The 25,000-nt window shown below is 36.9% G+C and overlaps 1 protein-coding gene across 5 annotated transcripts in view; it reads left to right on the top strand.

The window, feature by feature from the left end:
• LOC143020724 (dopamine receptor 1-like) overlaps positions 1 to 25,000 on the top strand; it is a 389,347-nt gene that overhangs the window by 340,553 nt on the left and 23,794 nt on the right. For all 5 annotated transcript variants that reach the window (XR_012965927.1, XM_076177420.1, XM_076177418.1 and 2 more), the window contains exons 5-7: positions 6,578 to 6,709; positions 18,986 to 19,141; positions 20,897 to 21,106. Coding sequence is in view for 4 of the 5 variants with exons in the window: in XM_076177420.1 (XP_076033535.1) it covers positions 6,578 to 6,709; positions 18,986 to 19,141; positions 20,897 to 21,106 (498 nt within the window). In the remaining variant the exon portion in view is untranslated. The remainder of the gene's footprint in view (positions 1 to 6,577; positions 6,710 to 18,985; positions 19,142 to 20,896; positions 21,107 to 25,000) is intronic.

Here is a 25,000-nt window from a genome sequence, read left to right as displayed (position 1 = left end):
CTAAAAAAAAAAAAAAAAAGGGCTTTGAGTGGGATGTGCATACGAATAAAGGGCATGCCGATAGGAGACCTTTTGGTCCATGACTAGGTCGAATGCCAAGAATTGACAGTTCAGCAAAGAAATTAATAAATAAGAGAACCAGACCATTGGCAGTCATTACAACCATATTTTTTAGGTGTTTATCTAAATTCATTTCAAAACTTCGAACCTTACTACATTGCATTGGACAGATACATCCCCATTAAGGAAAGGCCCAAGCTCTGGAGGAGACTGACAGTTTCTCTGATGTGTAGAACCCTGGGTGGCAACATTGCTTCTTTTCGGTACGCAAAATAACGTAAATGTTAATTCCTGGACAATTTGGTTTCAGTTAATATCTTGTGGTCATTTTTTTTTTTCCAGTTATGTTAATTTTCGATATTGTAACAATTTATTCAAACCAGCCGACGTGCCAAAGGTTTACATTATTTCCACATAATTTGTAGTTAGACAATGGACAACTACAAGTTATCTGGATTTTTTTTTAAAGAGAGTGGAGAATGAATAAGGTATCGGTGTGATTATCAGTAATGGCATTTAAAACATCTAAGCATATTAGTATTAGTAGCACAATCATTTGACTTCAAAAAGTCCAACTTTATATCCCATTTCCGTCCTCTTTCCTATAACGACTAGACCCTGTCACTATTATCTTTTATTTCTTTTAATTAAAATAATAATGACTTTATTTTCTCCCCGTATCCACGATAAGTCAACGATGGTTTATTGACCACATCAGTGCCATCACATCTGATAAGATATATTACCGTACATGTCAAAACAAAGGAGTAAATACAGCCAATCCTCTACTTACGGTCAATCGACTTATGAATTTTTGAAGTTACGATGGGTTTTGGAAAAAAAAAAAATAATAATAATAATGATTATGATTAATGAATAATGATGATGGTAATGGTGATAGTAATGGTAATAGTAATAGTAGTAATTATGGTAATGATAATAGTAATGATTGATAATAGTAATGATAAAAGTAATGATAATAGTAATGATAATAGTAATGATTGATAATAATAATGATAGTAACGATAATAGTAATGATAAAATTAGTGATAATAGTAATGATAATAGTAATGGTAATAGTAATAGTAATGATAATAGTAATGATAATGATAATAGTAATGATAATAGTAATGATAATAGTAATGGTAATAGTAATGGTAATAGTAATGATAATAGTAATGGTAATAGTAATGATAATAGTAATGATAATAGTAATGATAATAGTAATGGTAATAGTAATGATAATAGTAATGATAATAGTAATGATAATAGTAATGATAATAGTAATGATAATAGTAATGGTAATAGTAATGATAATAGTAATGATAATAGTAATGATAATAGTAATGGTAATAGTAATGATAATAGTAATGATAATAGTAATGATAATAGTAATGATAATAGTAATGATAATAGTAATGATAATAGTAATGATAATAGTAATGATAATGATAATAGTAATGATAATAGTAATGATAATAGTAATGATAATAGTAATGGTAATAGTAATGATAATAGTAATGATAATAGTAATGGTAATAGTAATGATAATGGTAATAGTAATGATAATAGTAATGGTAATAGTAATGATAATAGTAATGGTAATAGTAATGATAATAGTAATGATAATAGTAATGGTAATAGTAATGATAATAGTAATGATAATAGTAATGGTAATAGTAATGATAATAGTAATGATAATAGTAATAGTAATGATAATAGTAATGATAATGATAATAGTAATGGTAATGATAATAGTAATGATAATAGTAATAGTAATGATAATAGTAATGGTAATAGTAATGATAATAGTAATGGTAATAGTAATGATAATAGTAATGATAATAGTAATGATAATAGTAATGATAATAGTAATGGTAATAGTAATGATAATAGTAATAGTAATGATAATAGTAATGATAATAGTAATGGTAATAGTAATGATAATAGTAATGGTAATAGTAATGATAATAGTAATGATAATAGTAATAGTAATGATAATAGTAATGATAATAGTAATGGTAATAATAATGATAATAGTAATGGTAATGGTAATAGTAATGGTAATGGTAATGGTAATAGTAATGGTAATAGTAATGATAATAGTAAGGATAATAGTGATGATAAAAATAATGATAATGATAATACTGATAATAATGGTAATGGTAATTGTAATGGTAATGGTAATGGTAATAGTAATGGTAATAGTAATAAATAATAATAATAATAATAGTAATAAAATAATAGTAATAATAATAATAATAATAATAATAATAATAATAATAAATAATAAAAAAAATAATAATAATAAAAAATCCATGGGTGGTGCATATAAGTATATATACATATTCCCATGTTAATTATTTTGTTAGATATATGTGCTTAAGAAAAACTGGGCTCGCTTATGGTAAATGGTTTATTGCATGTTATAGCGTTCACGGCAAAGCCATTACCCCGGTCTATGTGCCGTTCTCACAATTTTCGTCTTCGATTTTTTCGACTCACGATGTGGTTCTCGGAACCTAACCCAATCATAACTCGAGGGCCATTTTCATTATAAAACAGTTGAAAATGCGGAACAAGATCAAATATATTGATATTACAAAGTGACACCGTAAAAACTTAGTGCAGAAATAAACATTAGAATGACAAAAGTAAGGTAAGTAGAAATATAAAACCACAACTTAAAATCACAAGAAATTGGTCATAGAAGCTGTACCTACATTCAAAGCAGGTGACAATCATGAATACAAAATTAATAGTGCATTACATATTTGACATTGCACTTAACAGGGTCATGTAGTCTGTCTGCTAGTAAACTTTATACAGAATCAATGTTTTATAGATTACTTACACTGTATATGCAGTTAATAAACACCGCAAGGCCGCACAACCAGTTTTCAGACACGAAATTGCCATTATGGACGTGCATGAATAGTTTAGAGAATGTCTAGGATATAGTAGCATTATGGCTGTGTTTACGGCCCCGTCGTGTCTAGTCTCAATTTGTCCGTTGCTCGAGCATAGGCGAACATACCACTGTGTCAACAATGTGCGTACCCTACATTGATTATCTTCCCTTCGCGCTTCTACGTTTGTTCTCATGCCCCCCCGACTATGCATTATCAATACCAGCTCCGTACATAACTCCATGTATGTTTGTGTGTTCGCCTGGTCTGTACTCCTTGCCCCATGTACCACAAACGTTCTAATGGATTCAAACGAATGTAACGAGTACCCTGAGAATGTGTGCAAATCGTCATTACATACCATAAAAAGTTAAACAAAATGATCCAAAAGTGACAATTACTTAGCCTTTTGCAACACGGAACTTCCCATTGTGATGCGATGTAATGGAGTGTAATAGTGTTATCATCGGTGCGGATGGTCATTATCCACTGTGCTAGCGCTGGCCACCAACAAGGCCCTGTCCAAGCAGGCGTTCTCTCCGAGAGCTCATGAAGCATACACGACCTCCCGCTGGTCCTCATTGCCTCCTTGCACACCCCAACGTTCCTCACCCACGGTGCACTCAAACACACCCCCCATCAAGTCACCCTGCACTGTCTGCAAGAGTGGTTGGATTGGGCAAGCTACAGTACCTCAACCACCAACCAAAACAAGTTATGCAACAGTAACAGATAAATCTAAAGAAAAATGATCGACACACACATCGCCGTCGTAGACACTGCCTTTCCTTCCACCTACGCATCCTTGTAAAAATCTTATTAAATCCCTCCACTTCACCTCGCACTCTTCACAAAAGTGAGCATGAAATGACCGCCCATTCTTTCAGAAGACTCCTAGTTCGAAGAATTTCGAATATCAGGCCACAAATTTGAGTACTTTGCTATGATGACAGATATATGCACACCGATTCAATATAAACATCAGTGACGAGCCAGTGTATATCTTGGACTATACGACTGAGGTTACATGCAATTCCACTCTAACCAAGAGATAATAGACAAGCTTAGGATTTGTTTCAAAGGACAATTCAGTCCGCATGACAACCCAAGTCCACGAACTGCAAACGGTGGATCTTCTACCGGCCGAGTCACTCAACTGACCTACGTATTATTCTACCTAGACAAAGGTTTTCCCTATTACAACACACAAAAAGACCGAGCAGCAACTTTTGAGTCGCGATACTATCACACCACTGATGAGTTCCTGAACCTTATGAGACCCTAAGAAGTAGCTTGGAAAACGACGAGTACGATCTGAATCGACCCTCCACAGAAGTTGCACACAAAATAACCACGTATAAAAAGAATCAGTGCACAAACTAAAATCATCATCCAGATCGTTTCTGTAAAACAAGATTAATTTCCAATCTGGAAATTGTCTCTGTCTGGCGCGGAATATCACGCGTCTGAGGATGACAGAAGTGTCCAGCACACACACACGTTTGTCGATTAAACACCCTAACAGAACACATCAAAAACCTATGTAGATCGTTGTTCGTGGCTACATTATGCCTCAGATTGGTGTAATGGTACAAAACATATCAGAACGCTTTACATCACTACAATGTTTGTCGCTGAAGATCTCCAGAACAACCTTAACTGTCGACAACAGCTACTGCTGGTAAATTTGGGCATTTTATTTTGAATATATCATTTTAACGAGCTAAGAGAAGTTTTCTGACTTAGGACATTTTCTGACATACTTTTGATAAGCAGTCCCTGGCGTCTTGTGCAGTACGGTTTCCATTTCTTTGTAAGGCGTAGAAACCCACAACAGTACCATCGAGTTGGAACAGCTGGCTACGATCTGGATGATAGGGAAGTAGATATACAATAGAAGTTCGATTTAACGAATCTCTAGTCAGCGAAAACCCAATTTAAAGGAAGTTTAAGATGAATAGCGGAATATCCTGGTTTAGCGGAGACATGTCTGCTAAATCGAGAGCTTTTCCGTTTTCTGGCAGTGCACGTGCACCACCGAGGAAGATAAGAAAGTGAGTCTGTCTCTAGCAACGGTATTTAGTGGCAATACTCTTGATATAACCAAAAATTCCGTTAAATATGGCGTCAGTAACAAACACCCGATTTAGCGGAAAATCGATTTAGTGAATCCTCCCTTGGCTGGATGAGTCTGCAAAATAGGGCTCAATTACATAACTAATGGAGGTGGGGCAAGGTAGATAACTGGCACTAGACCATACCCACGGGCGAAACGTCGTGATGACGGAATCACATTAAAACAATCACTTAGACGTTGAAGATACTGACCGGTGATTGACCAGTCTCACGAGTCTATGAGTCTCGAACAATCCTGGCATGGTCGCCAAGTGTGAATGAAGGGTTCGAGTCGTTCTGAATCTAGATATGGATCACCTATCTCTGTCTGCACTAGAACTCTCACCACTTGTTCGAGACTCGTAGGAAACCCAATTTGTGTGGAAAACATTATTCTTGCTCTTCCCGGGAAACACATTGAGCAGCAACAATGACAACCGACTCAATTCACTTCAGCTCTGTCGCTGCATACTCAGATGATCCTCCTTTTAAACACGCAACACAGCAGAAGACTGAGAGGGAAGACGACCGACAACCGTCCTCGAAACCAGGCCAGACTAAGATTGAGAGAGCAAAATGTTAAATTGAGGAACATCACTGAGTTCCCTGTTGGTGTTGCTGCCAGAGATAATCGCAACCTCAGATTGAGAGAAGTAGACTGGCTCTAGTAAAGCCCCAAGCAGTACAGCACTACCCATACTTTGAGAGGATGATCATTTCTTAGATAAAGTGGAATCCCTTACAAACATTATTTCTTAGGTGAAGTGGGATCCTCCACATGTATATGGATCCCTTTTCCGCCTGTCGAACCTAATTTGTATCCGACTTACTCTAAGGTCATTCTACCCTTTATTCATAACGCCATCTAACCCAGTCACGTTCCCTGGTGCATTATCTTGTATACATTTTGCTACTCAATCGTTTTGATAGGTAATCCGATCTGAAACCTGAACTGATCGCATCCTGTGCGACATAAGCTATTCTAACAACTTACTCAGACCTCATTTCATATCAGTTATAACCCTTTTCATCGGTACCCCGTTCTGATATGTCAACTGATCTCACCCTACACGGTATAAGCAATTCCAGCAAGTTGCTAAGACAGTATTTTTGTCTACCGCTGGGATTCGAACCCTTGCCTGTGAGTCGTTGTATCGATTGACAAAGACGCTACATATCACGCTATAATGACCACCTAAATAGGTTTAGGAACTTATCCTGTACATGAGAAATGAATAGGATATGGGTTCAAATCCTAGTTGTAGACCTCAACTGACTTCACTCTTGCGTTTTACTGTGTATATTTTCTACACATTAGTCATTATTTTCTTGAGCTGTACACAGAAATTAATTTAATTTTGGTCAGCGGGGGGGGGGGACGGAAATGACAAGTAAAATAGTATCTATCTGTATGTCTACCTATCATAAGCCATTTCTTACTCTACACGACATCAGAGCATCTTTCTAAGACAGTGTTTGATCTCTTTCCTTAGGATCCGCTTCGGTACAGCCGTTGGATGACGAAGAGGATTGTCACCTCTTCGATCGCTGCCATCTGGGTTCTGTCCGCACTTGTCTCGTTTCTACCCATAAGTCTTGACCTCCATCGGCCAAAAACTCTTATGGTAAGTGCGTTGCTCAGAGTAAAAAGAGATTATATATATATATATATATATATATATATATGTATATATATATATATATATATATTTTTTTTTTTTTTTTTTTTTTTTAAATCAAAAATAAATTTTAATTACATTCCATCGCAGTCGAGACTGAAGAATTGCTAGGTGGGGGCATACGTTGGAAATTAAAACGTGGACGAGCCGAGGATTCGAACCCAGCTAACCCGTAACAAAGTTACAGTGACTTAAACCAGTACGCTACCAAGAGAATAGCGTATTGGTTTAAGTCACTGTAGCTTTGTTACGGGTTAGCTGGGTTCAAATCCTCGGCTCGTCCACGTTTCAATTTCCAACGGATGCCTCCATCGAGCGATTCTTCAGTCTCGACTGCGATGGCATGGAATTAAAAGTGATTTGTGGTTGAAAATTTTTATTAATTGATCACTGGTAACCATTCAGTGTATATTATTATATATATATATATATATATATATATATATATATATATATCAATCACAATACACTTTTATTCTAAGCCATCGACATTGAGAGACTCGAGGAGGCCAACATGCAGAAATTAAAAGTAGGTTCGATTCCTTGGCTGTACCACGTTTCAGATTCTGCATGTTGGCCTCATCGAGTCTCTCGATATTGATGGCTTAGAATTAAAGTGTATCGTAGTTGATAGAAAAGAAAAGTATCTGTTCACTGGGACCCATCCAGTGTTGTACAAATATATATATATATATATATATATATATATATATATATAATATATTTATATATATATATATATATATATAGGGTAAAGAGGAGGTGTGAATTCTATATAGAGGTGTAGAAAGTCCGAGGAAGTGTGTGTGTGTGTGTGTGTGTGTATTTCCCTAGTTGTATCTTCCTAGTTTTATTATAGAGGCAGGGGAGCTATGCGCGTGGGGTCCCGTCTTTCATTTCTCATTTTATCTAAACTATTTTTTTAATTTCTTGTATTGTTTTTGCACACACCACTTTCTCATCTAACTTGTTCCAACTGTCTATTGCTCTGTGAGGAAAGCTGTTCTTTTTTAAAATCTCTTCTATAGCTGTCTTTTTTTATTTTCTTTCCGTGTCCTCTTGTATTTCTGTCATCCCATTTTATCAGATTCTCTCTATCAGTAATTTCTATGCCTTTCATGATTCTGTAAATAGCTATCAAATCTCCTCTCTCTCTTCTTTGCTCTAGTGTCTGTAGTTTAAGTTTTTGTAGTCTCTCTTCATATGATAGTTTTGAGAGTGTTGGTGCCAGTTTTGTAATTGCTCTTTGTATCCTTTCAAGTTTTTTTATACATTTTTTTGTACTTGGTGACCATATCGTTGCTGCATATTCCAATCTTGGTCTTATCAGGGTGATTAGGATTTTCTTCACCATTTCTTCATCCAGGTATGTAAATGCCACTTTGATTGTTCTTATTAAATTATAAGTTTCTCCAAAAATCTTATTTATATGTTTCTCAGGTGACATATTATTCATAACAATGACTCCCAGGTCCTTCTCATTTTCTACTTTTTTTATTCCTTCTTCTCCCAAATTATATGATCCTGCTATTCTGTTTTTTATTTTTCCAAATTCCATTATACTACACTTTTTTGTATTGAACTCCATCTCCCACTTCCTACTCCATTCTTGTACTTTATTTAGATCTCTCTGTAGTGATTCACAATCTTCTTCAGTTTTCACTCTTTTCAGTAGTTTTTCCATCATCTGCAAAGAAGCTCATATAGCTTTCAATTCCTTCATCCATATCATTAATATATATAGCAAACATTATTGGGGCCAGAACTGTTCCCTGCGGGACACCGCTTATTACTTCATTCCATTTTGAGTGCTGATCTCTTATCACTACTCTCATTTTTCTTTCTTGCAAAAAGTCTTCCATCCAATTTAGCAATTTACCTTGTATTCCTCCTTCATATTCTAATTTCTTAAGCAACTTCTTATGTGGTACTTTGTCAAAAGCTTTTTTTAGGTCTAGAAATGCACAATCAGCCCATCCATCTCTTTCTTGTATTATATCTATTAGCCTTGAATAGAAACATATTAAATTGGTGAAGCATGACCGTCCTTGTCTGAATCCAAATTGCCTTGGATTTAGTACGTTGTTTTTTTCCAAGTATTTTTACCATCTACTTTTGTTTATTCTTTCACAAAATTTTGCTATTGTACTTGTTAGAGAGACTGGTCTATAATTGGTTTGTTCTTCTTTATTTCCTCCTTTATATATAGGTACTATATTTGCTTTTTTCCAATCTTCTGGAACTTTTCCTTCTTTTAAGGAACTGCTTATTATGCTATGTATTTTGTCTGCCAGTTCATTCCTGCATTCTTTCAGAATCCAGTTTGCTATTTCATCTGGCCCATGCGATTTTCTGACATCAAAATTACCCAAGTGTGTGTCAATTTTTCATTTCTTTGTTACTTCTATTTCTTCCATAGGGGGGACTTTTTCTTTCCACTCAATCTCTTCAGGTTGTATATTTTCCCTTGTAAACACTGATTTAAAATGTTTGTTCATAATTTCTGCCATTTCCATTTCCTCAGTGTATTCAACTCCTCCTTGTCTCAATTTCTCCAAGTCTTGTTTGTTTTTCAGTTTATTGTTTACAAATCTGTAGAATAGTTTTGGTTGATCTTTACACTTTTCTATAACATCTTTTTCATATTTTCTTTTTTTCTCTCTGCACTTTTGTACATATTCATTTCTATAACCAGTATATATTTTCCATTTTTCAGGTCTTCTGTCTTTTTTCCATCTGGTCCAGGCTTTGTCTCTTTTGTCTTTTAACTCCCTACAACTTTTGTTGTACCAGCATTTTACATATTCTTTTTCTTGTTTTTGTCTTGGGACATACTTTTCCACTCCTTTTTTGTAAATTTTTGTCAAAATATTCCATTTCTCTTCCACTGATGTTTCTTCTTTGTATATTTCTTCCCAGTTTTCTTGTTGGAAGAATTCTCTTATTTTATCAAAGTTTGTTTTTTCATACATCATTCTTCCTTTTCTATATTGTTCATTTCTTTTCATATATTTTTCTTCATTAAGTTCCAGTTCAATCAATATGTGGTCACTTTTACCTATTGGTGTTTTATATTCAATCTTGTCCACTATTCTAGGTTCAGATGTAATTATTAAGTCTAGCCTCGATGGTTCTTCTTCATTTCTATACCTAGTGTTCTCTTGTATCCATTGTGTCATTGAATGGTCAGTAATCATCTCAAGTAGAGCATTTCCCCATGAGTCATCACCACTCTTTGCTGTCATTTCTTCCCAGCAGATTTCTTTGCAATTAAAGTCGCCCATCATAACTATTCTTCCTCCGTCTTCCATTATTTTAGTTAATGCTATCTTTGTGTCCTCTAACATACTTTTATATTCACTCTCCTCCCATGAGGCTGTTTACGGAGGCACATAATTGATCACAAATTTTCTGCTCTTCTTATCTCTGTCTTCCACTTCTATCATAATCATCTCTACTGTATTCTTTCCATATATGACACCTTTCACGTTTATATCCTTCTTAGTCAGGAACATAACTCCACCCCCTTGCTTTTTCTCTCTGTTTCTAATCCAATAATTGTATGCATCATGTCCTACACTGTTGGGTGGTAGTGGGCCTTTTAATTTTGTTTCTACATTTCCATTATGTCCGGTTCTTTTTCTTTCAAATAATCATTCAGCTCATTCAATCCTGTTATTAATCCATCTATATTTGTGTAAGACACTCTTAGTTTTCTGCCACTTCCATTGTGTTCTCTGTTTCCCTTATGTTTTTCTTTTGTATGTCGAACTTCCTTAGTTTCATGTTCACTACTCTCCAATAGAATCTCTCTTTCTCTGACTCCGTTCTGTTCTCGTTTTTTGTCTTAGCTTCCAGTCTTTTCTGCTTTTCTTCCTCTCTTTCCTCTTTATTCATTTCTCTTTTTATCCATATCTTTTTGTGTTGTTCACTTGTTGCTAGTTTCCCTGTTTTGGATAAGATATTCTCTGCCGTTGTTTGTGACTTGAATTTAATCTTAATTGGTCTGGTCTTGTCTGTGCTATACTTTCCGAGTCTAAATTTCTCTTCGATTTGTTTCATAATTCCTGGTTCATCTTCCTGAACTGATTCTAGTAATTTGCTTACTTTTTCATTTTCCTCTTTGATTCTTGTGGTTCTATCTGTGTTGTGTTTCTCTTCCATTCCTAATATAATTATACATTTCTTCTTTTCTGCTAAATCACTTACTATATTCTCCTTTTGTCTCATCACTTTAATAACTGAGTCTTCAGTATGTTCTTTCAATTGCTGTTTGACTATGTCAGTGAATGAAATCTTATTTCCTTCTTGGGTTTGCTTCCAATTTTTACTTTCTTTAGCTATTGTTTCTCTGTTTTCTTTACTATTCTTCTTCAATTCCTCATTCTCCCCCTTTACCTCTCTTAACTGTCTTTTTAGTTCTTCTATTTCATCAGTTAAGTTTTTATTCGCCTTTTCCAGTTCTTCCAATCTTTCAACCCTTTTTAAAATGGTGTTCATATGACCTAACCTACTCTCCAAGTCTTCGATCACCTTATCAACCTTCATCTCTAGTCTTGTCAGTCGGGGGGGGTTTGAGTCCCCCCCACTCTCTTTAAATCCCTTGAAAATATTCTCATCACTTTCTGCTATATTGCTCCTATCTATACCTCTAATCTTCACATTCCTATTAGACATGTTATCATCCAACTCGTCTTGGGGTCTTTTGTCTACCCGGCGGCCCGTCAGGGCCATTTCCTCCACCTCCTCATTACCTTCCATTTCCCCAGTAATCCCTCCCCCTCTCCTCTTTCCTTACTTTCCCTCTACCTCACGAGCAATTCCCCCCCCCCCCCTGCAAATACAAAAAGGCACTTCTCTTTGCGTTGGTATCCACAATCTGCACTTTTCTTCAGAGCGTTCGTCAAGCCGTCCGTTCGTTGAAAGTGTGTGTGTGTGTGTGTGTGTGTGTGTGTGTGTGTGTGTGTGTGTGTGTGTGTGTGTGTGTGTGTGTGTGTGTGTGTCAGTACTTCATAATGATTATTGTCACATGGTATGTTTAAGTATTACTAAACGAAAAAACTTTAGCTTGTTTCTGAACAGAGTACACTTAGCAAAGTGCAATTACTTATTACTATGTTTGTATAGTGTCTAAGATCTAGGCCAATTAATTCTGGCATATAACATGCACAAGAAAATTATGAAACTTTTTAAATGAGTAAGTACACATTGTATGTCAACAAAACTTTCTACTGCGTGGGTTACAGTAATTGAAATATGTCTAAAAACACAGAAATATAAGTGTATTTAAGTGTATTGTAGTTCTGGACATGGTAATAAAAATGACATATAAATTGCGCGATAATCCAAAAACTTTTGTGTAACTAAGCGAGCATATAAACATACAACTTTCCATTGAATTTGTAGGTTAAATTGTAACCGTCTAATTATTATGAGCAAGTTTATATTGCCATGTCGACATTTCCAGTCTTTGATCTGATTTGATATCTATTCTTTACTATGTATTATTGTGATGGAAAACAAATCACAGCCAAATTCAATAACAATATAGAAAGAGCATAATTATTGTAAATAGAAATGTTTCTATTGACAAAGTGTCTCCGTTCTAATTGATGAGCAAGAATTTATATTGTTCTGTCGACATCCCCAGTCTTCGATCGATTTTATATCAGTTTCTTGTTATGTATTACTAGAATTGAAGATAAATTACAACCAAATTCTACTGCAACAGAGCAAGAGCAAAATTGAAATAGAAATGTTTCTATTAATAATTGTTCTCGAATTTATCCATGCAACTTTCCACGACGAAAACGAACATAGAATGTGTTTGGGTAGAATGTCGTTATTTATTTCTTACTATGTTTTCTTGAAATTGAAAACAAATTACGACCAGATTCTACCATATTCCAGCAAGAGCAGAATTATTATAGATATAACTGTTTCTATTAATGAATTGTTAACGAATTTATACGCTGAACTTCTTATCACGAAAACGAACACGGGATGTGTTCGGGTAGACAGTCGCTCACCTTCGGCTCTTATTTTTGTCACTCTCCCATTATCTTGCCATCCGTTCGGATGTGCAGTGCCTCTGACCAGCTGCCACAATATTTCATAACAGTCGACAGTTGATTAGCTTCCAATTACGATCCATGATTATATTACTGAGTGAGCTTAATAGTTATGATTGATTCATGTTTGGTGGTGTGCAATGCTCACCCTGAACAAATAGAATACATGTCCCGGAAGAGTGTGAGTGAGTGAGTGAGTGAGTGTGTGTGTGTGTGTGTGTGTGTGTGTGTGTGTGTGTGTGTGTGTGTGTGTGTGTGTGTGTGTGTGTGTGTGTGTTTTTATGTGTTGTATTTTATAAGAAACAACAAATGAACGGAAAGAGAGACCAGCAGGCTGCAGAAGGATCACGTGAAACAGCAAAACATAACTCCCCAAGCTTATGCCCCGTTAAGACCCAGCAAGCAAACGAAGACCTCACAAGTAAATCAGGGGAGCGTACTTCCTCCATTTGTATTCATAATCTTAATGGACTAGAGTAGAAAGTTAGTGATGAGAAAAGAGGAGAGAGAAATTTCATTTATAATCATTATGGATTAGTGTAGGAAGTTAGTGACAGGAAGAGTGTAAAATGAAATTCAATTTGTTATGTTTATGGACTGCTGTGGAAAGTTTTTGATGGAAAAAAGAGAAATTATCAATTTTGGCAGTGCAGACAATTTGGTTTGTTGAGTAACTCCATTATAGTTCAGGATGAAGATTTGTTAACCTTGGAAGTGAAAATTAAGTGGAAATACATACGAGATTAGTCAAAATTTGAACGAAACCAATCAATTAAGATATCTATTACTATCTAGTGTAGAAGACGTTACATTAATATAGATAATAGATTTATGAAATTTTATTAAACTCTAGTTTATCTACTCATGAAAGACTGCCATGTACCAAGGATTGCCACAACCTGGTTATATTGTACTATATTACAATCTTTACTTAAAAAATATCACATAGCGCCCTGTGAACGGTTATTATATATATATATATATATATATATATATACATATATATATATGTATACATATACATATATATGTGTATTTATATATATATATACATATACATATATTATATGTATTTATATATATATACATATACTGTTTATATGTATATATATTTATATATATATATATATATATGTGTGTGTGTGTGTGTGTGTGTGTGTGTGTGTGTGTGTGTGTGTGTGTGTGTGTGATCAAGACCCTGCGGATCGAAACGTTAAAGCGTGAAATTCTCCCATTACTCCTCGTCTACTTCTTTCACCTTCAGTCATATATATATATATATATATATATACATATATATACACATATATATATACATATATATGCAATGAAATCACAATCAACAAGTGATTCACAATATATGCAACAAAAAACTGAGAAAATCAAAAGATTGGTGACCGATCGTTTTCGTCTATTCAAGACATCTTCAGAGACACAACACATACAGAGAACAAGGACAATATATACATACAGAAAATAAAATAAAAGGAACATGGAAAGGTCCATTGTGACCTGTTGAACACAGATGATCAGGCTACAAGTCTACCATCGACAACATTTTTAATAATAAAATGATCCAATTCGTATAATCCCATACTCGCATTCATGTTGTTCTTAAAAGTACTTTTGATATAACATGACTGATTGATATTCCTCTCCACTTGCTGAAAATATTTTCCATACTCATATTAAAAATAATGTTGATCTCATTGATTAATTACATGGACAAAATATCTCATTTGATTATGAACTTGTTAGTTAAGATGCTACTAGTTTATTCACAGTAGTCCCAATTTTAGATTTATTAAGATAATTGGAATTAAAAGAATATAATACGACTCTCCATGCCCACACAATAATCTGTCTTATTAAATAATACGTAATTGATTTAAATTTTTAATTCAATGGTGAATTCTATTTACAAAAATTCGAAATGGGAATAGGGAATTCCTGTCTCTAGTTTTTGAGTAATTTGTATACGGAATATTTTGAAAGAGATATTTTAACCAATATTCCTCCAAAGAATGCCATTTGGCATAGATATGTAGCCAAATGACCAACCTTTAGACAATTTTAAGTTAAAATTAAATAGTTTAGTACCGTCAATTAAGTTCACTATGGAGATTGAACACAATATTTGCTTCCCCTTTTTAGATGTTATGATTTATATATTTGGAAAGAATTTTAAGTTAAGTGTTTACAGGAAACCTACTAATGTCTTATCATATATAATAATTTTTATTTTTATCACCACCTCAAGACCAAAATATCAGTTTTTCATCTATGTTTTTTAAGAGCCTTTAGAGTTTGCTGCCGTAAATATTTAGATATTGAATTAGAAACAATTTATGACAGTGGAAGTAAATCAAAATATCCTAAACATATAATTGACAAGGCGTAGTAAATAGCAAAAAATATTTTTATGGCTTAACCCAGACAACATTTCAGTAATAAAAACATTTTGTCTCTTCCCTTACATGAGGATTTAATCAGTATACCTAATATTTTTAAGCATTTTTCGCATTCAAGTTGTCTTTAAAAACAACAACACGGTAAAAAATCTATTGATAAAGAAATCACCAAGAGTCAGATAAGGTGTGTTTATAGCATTCCTTGTAAAGATTGTGATTATAAACCTATAAAGATTTAGAATTGAGGATAAGCCATCATAAATACAGCATCAGAACAGGGCAAATATCAAATGGGTTGTTTGTGCATACAAGGAACTTTAATCATTGCATTGATTGGAATAGATCTGAAAAAAAAAATGATCTTAAGTAAAAACATTATGGAGAGTAATGTTATTGAATCATGTTATATCAAAAGTACCTTTGAGAACAACATAAATATGAGTATGGGACTATACGAATTAGATCATTGATAGCGCAATCGGTTAAGTCACTCATTTGTTACGTGCTAGCGGAGGTTCGAATTCTTCGCTGTACCACGTATCAATTTCTGCAGGAGTTTCTCGACATTGATGGCTTAGAATTAAAGTGGATTGTGGTTGATAAATATGTGTGTGTGTGTGTGTGTGTGTGTGTGTATATATATATATATATATATATATATATATATATATATATATAATATATATATATATATATATATACTTATATTTATGCAAGGTTGACCACGAAGAAAAACTATTAAAGTAGAGCGCTTTCGTGTATTCACATCTTCAGTGCAAATAATACATTGTATTATTTGCACTGAAGATGTGGATACACGAGAGCGCTCTGCTTTAATAGTTTTTCTTCGTGGTCAACCTTGCTTTTCTAAGAACACAGGATTCCAGTGTTTTTCCTGCATATATATATATATATATATATATATATATATCTATATATATATATAGATATAGATATTTATTTTTTTTTTATTTTTATTTTTTTTTTTTTTTTTTTTAAGCCCTGGTCATCCCGACCTAGGGACGTACACTCGTGCTCGTGGGACTCCGTTGCAGAGGCATGACCCTTCCGCATGATAAGATGTGTGGTCCGGGAAGGCTGGTAAAGGCAAAGGAACTTGATCCGCAAAACTTTTGCAGGAGTATCATCTTATCAGAAACTCTGTCCTTCATCATGAGTGAGGAATATAAAAACATAGGAATGGAGGAGACTGTAAGATACCATAAGGCCTACACTAGGCAGTTCCATGTCCATTACCACCTATCATCTCCATCCATAAAATTGTCTTTTTCTTAAAACAATAGTTTCACCGTTCACTACATGATTACTGAGTATATTCCATTTGTTAATTACTCCATTGGTGAACCAGTTCTTCGCCGTGGTTTTTTTGTGTGAATCTTAGTTTCTTTGTTGTTGTTATAAAACAAGGTTAAATAACTTTATGGATGTGGAGGATAGGTGGTAATGGACATGGAACTTACTAGTGTAGGCCTTATGGTCTATTGCAGTCTCCTTCATACTTATATTTTTATGCTCTTATATTGTGTATCTAGTTTGAGATCCTATCCATCCCAGGAGCTTTTTTCACACTCAGTGGTTTCATAAATGTTTGCAACTCTCGTATTTCCACTTTAAATCCATAGAGCCCTCCGCTTTCGATTATTTTCTCGTTCCCTTGATATAGTTTTCATTCATGCTCAATGTATTTACCTGCCTTTTAGTATCTCCGTACGATGTTCCATTCAACGATTTATTCCTTTCCTCTGCTTCAGTTTATTGTATAAAGATATATAAAACAACTTTCTCTTCATCTCTGCATTCGTTGATTACATCTTTTACATAACCCATTTCCTCTTTTCTAATCTTTGTATATTTGGATAATCTTCTTTCAATTCATTAATTCTTCTCCATGTTTCATCTTTTTACACGAATAAATAAACTCATCTGTGTTCAAATCATCCCTTCCCTAGAAATTCCCTCCTTCAAGCCTCGATACATATTTCCCCACTCCCAACTTGAAAAAAGCTAATCAAAAAAATTTCCCATTTCTTTCGTGCATCTTTTGACCCCGAATTCTCACCAATCCGTTCGTTTAAAAGATATATATTTTCTATCAGTTTTGTCCCTCCAAAGCTGTATCTTTCCTGTCCGTGCGATTCATTCCTCGACACCCCTTCTTCCAACGTGTAAATGGAACTGCCGCGCTGCAGGGTCATTCTTCCCCACAGGACACAAGTAAATCAGGGAATCGATAACATCAGGTTCTTTTGCCACTAAATCCACTGGTGCTGTGCGCACGCATGTGTGTGTGTGTGTGTGTGTGTGTGTGTGTGTGTGTGTGTGTGTGTGTGTGTGTGTGTGTGTGTGTGTGTGTGTGTGTGTGTGTGTGTGTGTGTGTGTGTGTGTGTGTGTGTGTGTGTGATTTACCATAGTCTTGGATCACGTGTTGGGCTCGTAATCGACAGCTACTACCCTCCCGAATGAGAGCCCAAAGGTCATAGACGACCGATCTCTGGGGAATGCTGTGACCTTACACGCTTACACACACATGCCACCACCCCGCCCACGAGAGTTGGAGTAACGACTCGAAGCTCAGCGATACTGATATTATTTTAGCCCTGGGCGAGATTCGAACTCCACTAAAGTAGCGGTTGCGAACGCTACAACTGCGCTTTCGACCCATATACATACATACATTATAAATATATATGTATCTATATATATATATATATATATATATATATATATATATACATATATAAGAGTGAAGATCTGGAGTCTGGGATTCATGTTGAAGGGAGAGAAGCGTAAACGCCAGACTCGGTGAAGGTAGGTTTAATGCCCGAAATTTCGGTCCTAGTCCTAGGGGCGTCCTCAGGGATGTGATGGGGGTACAGGGATCAAAGATTCAATACACTGGCCGCTGCTGGAACTGGAAGAGGTAGCCGGTGGAGCCGGAGCTGCCCAGGGTCCCCCTAACCATTCCGTGTCAACAAGCATCAGTTACATGTGACATAACAAAGAACATAAGTACACAGTCATCCTCATATGACATTAAACTGCTACTATGTAAGTTGGGATGTACACGCATGTACGACCAATGAGAACCAATCATGTTGCATTCACGTGCACTCAAAACCTCAACCTTGTATACATTCAGGTGTGTGTGTGACTCACCACGGTCCTGGATCACGTGTTGGACTCGTGATCGACAGCTATTTCCCTCCCGGAAGAGAGCTCAGAGCTCGTATGATCGATCTATGGGTAATGCTGTGACCTTACACGCACACACACACCCAACTCCCCGCGTGTGTGTGTGTGTGTGTGTGTGTGTGTGTGTGTGTGTGTGTGTGTGTGTGTGTGTGTGTGTGTGTGTGTGTGTGTGTGTGTGTGTGTGTGCGTGTGCATGCGTAGAAAAAGAGAAAAAAAATGAGATAAATTGAATGAACGAGAGAAAGAAAGGAAAGAGGAAGGTAGAGAGAGACAGGCAGACAGACAGATAGGAAGACAGAATGACATGGAAATACATGCGTATAGATATAGAGACAGGGTGCCAGAGGGAGATAGAGAGATAGGGAGTGAGAGAGAGAGGGGGAGGGGAGAGTTTTTTTTTTTTTTTATTGTTTTTTGTGTTTTTTTTTTTTTTTTTTTTTTTTTTTTCTTTTTTTTTGGAAAGAGAAGTAGAGGGGTCGAAGTACTCATGATGACAAGCACCTATAATATCTTTCTTTCCCCTGAAGGAAGTAAGTGAAGAAGAGAAACAATGTGCCCTGGAGCTGACACCAACCTACGCCATCGTCTCATCCTGCATCAGTTTCTACCTTCCGTGCTGTGTTATGCTCGCCATCTATTCACGTCTCTACCACTACGCCAAGAAACATGTCGAAAGCATCAAAGTAAGTTTCTCTTTCTATGTGAGAACATGGATATGTGTACGTGTAAAGGTTTCTCCGAAATACTAGCGCAGATGGTGAAAAATAAATGAAAACGAGAACAGGAGTAACGAAAACGGCATTAGCAAGCTTAGAAAAAAGATAATGACGATTATAAGCATGAATATGGAATTAAGGCAATGAATTCTCAAATGTTATGTTTGGTCAACATTAATGTATGGTTGTGAGGCAGTAGAGATGTGGTTCCTACGAAGACTACTTAGAATCACTTGGGCTACTCTAATTAATAACGAAACTGTCGTGAGAAAGAGCACTGGTAAAAAATATCAGGAAGAGACAGTTAAAATTCGTGGGCCACATACTGAGGGAACTTTGGACTACAAAGAAAATGCCTACTGGGGAAAATGGAGGGGACCAGAGTGAGAGGAAGGTAGAAAGTCAAGTTTATGGACACATTGTTGGAACACATCGGTGATGAGTAAAGGGTTATGGATTTTGTCAGGCTGGCTAAAGAATGAATTGGGCTGCGTTCCGTGGTCACCGATGTCACTTGACAAGCACTCCGGTATGATATGAAATACTAATAAATAGTAGGCTCATGACTTCAAGGGGTAGGCTGTTCTGGGTATTTATACAAGTAAGTCAAGGTTATTCAAGTCAAAAGAGACGATAGTTCAATGCCTCTTAAACCCCATAATAACTGATCTTTGTAGAAAACTTACATGAATAGGATTATCCGACGTTTGTGTGACAACAAAGTATTTGAGGGCACTGAAGTTGTCAAGGTATTCACAACCGAAAAAGAAATTGTGTTCTTCATCAGTGAAATTTTATGAGGTCATGCATTCTGGAGCTTTACCTGCTCATTCTGAAGTTTGTTTGTTTTCACTAACTATTTCAGACAAAAAAGTAGTAAAATTATTATTAAATTATTCTATTTACAAAAGAAAGGGTAAGACTGTTTACACCAAATAATTGTACGAGTATATATGCTATGACTACATTTTGAAAAAACTCATAATTATTTGACAAGCTTTATGAATTGGATTTCAGCGTTTTCCTGGTGTATCTTCACCTCTATATCTTGTTGATTCTTTCACCCATTGGGTCATTATGCTACTCATTGTAATAACAAAACAAACACCATTTGAGGACGGAACCTTTATCAGTACAACATTTCGTTTGTTATACCTTTATCAAGTACACCAATAAGCGCTACGTCCTCATATGGTGTTTATGAAGGTAGATTTGTCTGCAACTGACAACTCATACTCATTGTAATATACAACAGCATATTCCCCAATGATTATTCACTTCCACTAGCTCAATTACCCCCCATTTCACATCTCTACAATTAAAGTCTCCCAGTAGCAGTATATAAGCCTTTATTCAATAATTTTTAATTGGCTGTATCTAGTATTAGTCTTGTGTATTCTATATCCTTCCGTGCTTTGTCTTTGGTGGACATGTGTCACAGCAAGGTCTCTTTGTCCATCTCCTTCCGTAATAACCCTTCCATCAAATTCCTCCCAATGAGTATGCTCCCTTAACCATTGACCCGTCCGTCTCCACATTTCCTGGTCCTTGATCCTATGACTCAGGGGGCCCCGAGATGCTCTTGCAGGAACAAGTTCGACCAGCGACCCTAGTATCCTCTTGTAGGCACAAGATCGACTGGTCACCCTTGGGTCACTGGATGATGTACTTATCTTTGACCCTTGTACTCATGACTCGATGGGCTCCGGTATCCTCTTGCAGGCACAAGTTCGACCGGTCACCCTTGGGTCCTTGGATGGGGACACCTCGAGGCCGACCACCGTGGCTGCCCCGTATCACGTCTCCGAGTCGAAGGCTGCGACGACCGTGGGGATTATCGTGGGGACTTTTCTGACGTGCTGGGTGCCCTTCTTCTGTGTCAATATTGTGGCTGCATTTTGCAAGACCTGCATTCCCCTCTACGTCTTCAAGGTGAGTTCCCAATATATATATATATATATATATATATATATATATATATATATATATATATATATATACATATATATACATATGTATATATACATATATATATACATATATATATACATATATATATATATATATATATATATATATATATATATATATATATATATATATATAACTTAGACTCACTCTCGGGGAAAGATAAGCTGAGAGACAGAGTAAACCGTATATTTCGACCACAGACTGTAATCCTCTGTATATATGTTCTTGTCTTCCTATTCTATGTATGTACCTGCTGAAGAGGATCACAGTCAGTGGTCGAAATACATGGTTTACTCTGTATTTCAGCTTATCTTTCTCCGAGACTGGGTCTAAGTTTTATTTTACTCATGTGCTATTACATCTACGTGGTGGGGGAAAAGAATACTGCCACCAAGTATTCCTACTTGGATCGTAAGAGGCGAGAAGAAAGGGACGGGGATTGGGACTAGGCATCCTTCTCCTTGTAGCCCCACAGGGGACATTCCTAAACGAAAAACTAAAGGCATAAGAGGGTCTGGGAGTTTTCCGACCAGCACCCTAAGGTTTGGGTCTTTTAATGTGCGTGGATGTGGTACAGATGAGAGTAAAAGGGAAGAGATAGGTAGTATGTTTGTGAGAAGATGGATGTGTTGGCTTTGAGTGAAACTAAGTTGAAAGGGAAGGGTGAGTGTAAGTTTAGGAGTGTAAGTGGGAGGTTATCAGGAGTGAAGAGAGGGCGAGGGAGGGAAGGGGTGGCTATTCTAGTAAGTGAAGAGATAGGCAAACGGGTAGTGGAGTGGAAGAAGGTTTCCTCAAGGATAATGTGGATGAAGGTAAAACTGGGGAAGGAGATGTGGGTCTTTGTAAGTGTATATGGGCCTGGCAGTGAGGAGAGTGTAGAAGAAAGGGAGGCCTTTTGGATAGATCTAAATGAGTGCATAGAGGATTTAGGAAGAAATGTCAATGTAATAGTACTGGGAGACCTTAATGCTAGGGTAGGAAATGGGCCAATCGATGGAGTGGTTGGGAAATGTGGAGTTCCAGGAAAAAATCGTAGTGGAGAGTTGATGGTGGAAATGTGTCTAGAAAGAGAGTTTATGATAGTAAATACAGTGTTTCGGAAGAAAGTCAAGCATAAGTACACATGGGAGAGGGTGGTGGAGGGAAGGGTGGTAGATAGAGCGCTAATGGATTATGTAGTGGTAAATAGGATTATGATAGGAAGAGTTAAGGATGTACATGTGCTAAGGGGAGAGGGTGGGGGAATATCAGATCATTTTTTGGTGGAAGGTAAGTTGAGAGTGGAGGATAGATGGAGAAAGAGGAAAGGGACAAAAGGTAGGGAGATTCTTAGAGTGAACTCTTTGAATGAAAAGGAAAAAGAGAAGGAGTACTGAAAGAAGCTGAAGGAGGAGTGGGAGGGAGTAAAGGATAGAGTAGAGCTGGGTGTGGAGGAGGAATGGGGATGGTTCGAGGAGGGAGTCATAAAGTGTGCAAGGATGGTGTGTGGAACAAGAAGGACAGGGGGAAATAGAAGAAAGGGTAGTGAATGGTGGGATGAGGAAACAAAGAAGGTTGTAGAAGAGAAGAAGCGAGCTTTCACAGATTGGTTACAAAATAGGACGAGGGAGTCATATGAGAGGTACAAAGAAAAGAAAAGAGAAGTAAAGCAAAAGGTAAAGGTTGCAAAGAGGAGTGCAGATGTGAAATGGGGTAAGAGTATGACAGAAATTTTTGAAAGTAATAAAAAGATGTTTTGGAAAGAAATTAAGAGAGGAAGAGGAGGCGAATCAAGTAGAGAAGAAAAGGTCAAAGGTGCAGATGGAGAGATGATAATCGAAGAGAAGGCAGTAAGGGGAAGATGGGCAGAATATTTTAGGGAGTTGCTAAATGTGAAGGAGGATAGGGAAGGAAAGATAGCTGCAGTGGGAAATGCGAAGAAAATGAGAGTGATGAGTGAGGAGAATGGAGGAGAAATAAGGAAGGATGAGGTGAAGGCAGTTGTTAAGATGATGAAAGCAGGTAAGGCACCTGGTCTGGATGGATGCCATGCAGAATGTCTGAAAAAGGGAGGTCAAGTGATGGTGGACTGGTTGGTGAGGTTATTTAATGTTTGCTGGAGAGAGGGTAGAGTGCCGGAGGACTGGAGGAGTGCCTGTATAGTTCCTCTTTACAAGGGAAAAGGGGACAAGTGTGAATGTAGTAGTTTCAGGGGGATTAGCTTGTTAAGTGTAGTTGGGAAGGCTTATGGGAGGATCTTGATTAAGAGGATTAGGAGAGGAACAGAAGGAGTAATTGGTGAGGAACAGTGTGGATTTAGGACAGGTAGAGCTTATGTAGATCAGATCTTTGTGGTAAGACAAATATGTGAGAAAGTTATAGGAAAGGGGAAGGATGTTTTTTGGGCTTTTATGGATCTGGAAAAGGCTTATGATAGGGTACACAGAAAGGCACTGCGGGATGTTATGCAGATATACGGGATAGGAGGAAAGCTTCTGGGAGCTGTCAAGAGTTTTTATGAGAGTAGTAGAGCTTGTGTCAGGATTGGAAATGGAGAGAGTGAGTGGGACTTCGTCAAGGATGCGTTATGTCGCCCTGGCTGTTCAACTTATACATGGATGGGGTGGTGCGAGAAGTAAATGCAAGGGTAGTGGGTCAGGGATTGGAGATGGTTAAAGAAAATGGAGAAAAGTGGGAGGTGAGCCACCTGTTGTTTGCGGACGACACTGCGCTTGTGGCAGGATCGGAGGGATTGAGTAAGTTGGTGGCAGAGTTTGGGAGAGTATGTGATAGAAGAAAGATAAAGATAAATGTGGGTAAAAGGTGATGAGATGTACAAGGGGTGAAAGTGGCAGTAGACTGGAAGTGATCATGAAGGGAGAGCGACTGGAGGAAGTGGATAGTTTTAGATACTTGGGTGCAAATGTGGCAGGGAAAGGTGGAGTGAAGGTGGAGGTAGAATGTAGATTGAGAGAAGCGAGTAAATGCCTTGGTGGATTAAAGAGTGTAATGAGGAATAGACATTTGGGAATGGATGCGAAGAGGAGACTGTATGAAGGAGTGATTGTGCCAACAGCACTGTATGGGGCAGAAACATGGAACATAAGAGAAGAAGAGAGGAGTTTGAATGTGTTTGAGATGAGGTGTCTGAGAAGTATGATGGGGGTTACTAGGCTAGATAGAGTGAGAAATGAGGAGGTGAGGAGGAGAACAGGGGTGGAAAAGGAGTTGGGAGATAGGGTTGATGAAAGAATATTCGGATGGTTTGGACACATGGAAAGAATGAGTGAAGAAAGACTAGTAAAAGAGGTATGGAAGGCAGATGTGGAGGGAGTGAACATGAGGGGACGTCCTAGGATGAGGTGGATGGATGGGGTGAGAGGGGCTTTGGGGAAGAGGGGAATGTCTGTTGAGGAAGGACGGGAGAGGACAGAAGACAGGAGTGAATGGAGAATGGTTGTATATGGATGATGTTGTGATTGCATGAGGTGGAATGGGCGGGGGGGTGAGGGGTGAGGTAGTATGTGTGAGCAAAATTTGACGCATCCCGAAGTGATTTCTCCCCGTCCTCTCCTTTTATGCAATGGGGGGACGGAGAGGGGGGTCGCCGATTTAATGAAGCGGCCTTGCTGTGGACAAGGTGCAGGGATGACCCGTCATCCAGGAGGTGCTCAGATAAGAGGGAGGGTGGAGGGGTGTGGAGTGCATTCAGGGATGGAAGGGGTGGAAATGATTTTATGCCTTTCCCTTTTTGGCTACCTCCCTTGTAAGGGGGAAAAAGCCTTGGTATATGTATGTATGTATATATATATATATATATATATATATATATATATATATATATATATGCAAAGTAGACCACTTGGAAAAAGAAAC

This window comes from Oratosquilla oratoria, chromosome 40 (assembly GCF_046742065.1).
Source record: "Oratosquilla oratoria isolate Oo_2021 chromosome 40, ASM4674206v1, whole genome shotgun sequence".
Taxonomy (NCBI): Eukaryota; Metazoa; Arthropoda; class Malacostraca; order Stomatopoda; family Squillidae; genus Oratosquilla; species Oratosquilla oratoria.
The sequence above is the reverse complement of the archived record's forward strand: the minus strand, read 5'-3'. Positions and strand labels throughout refer to the sequence as shown.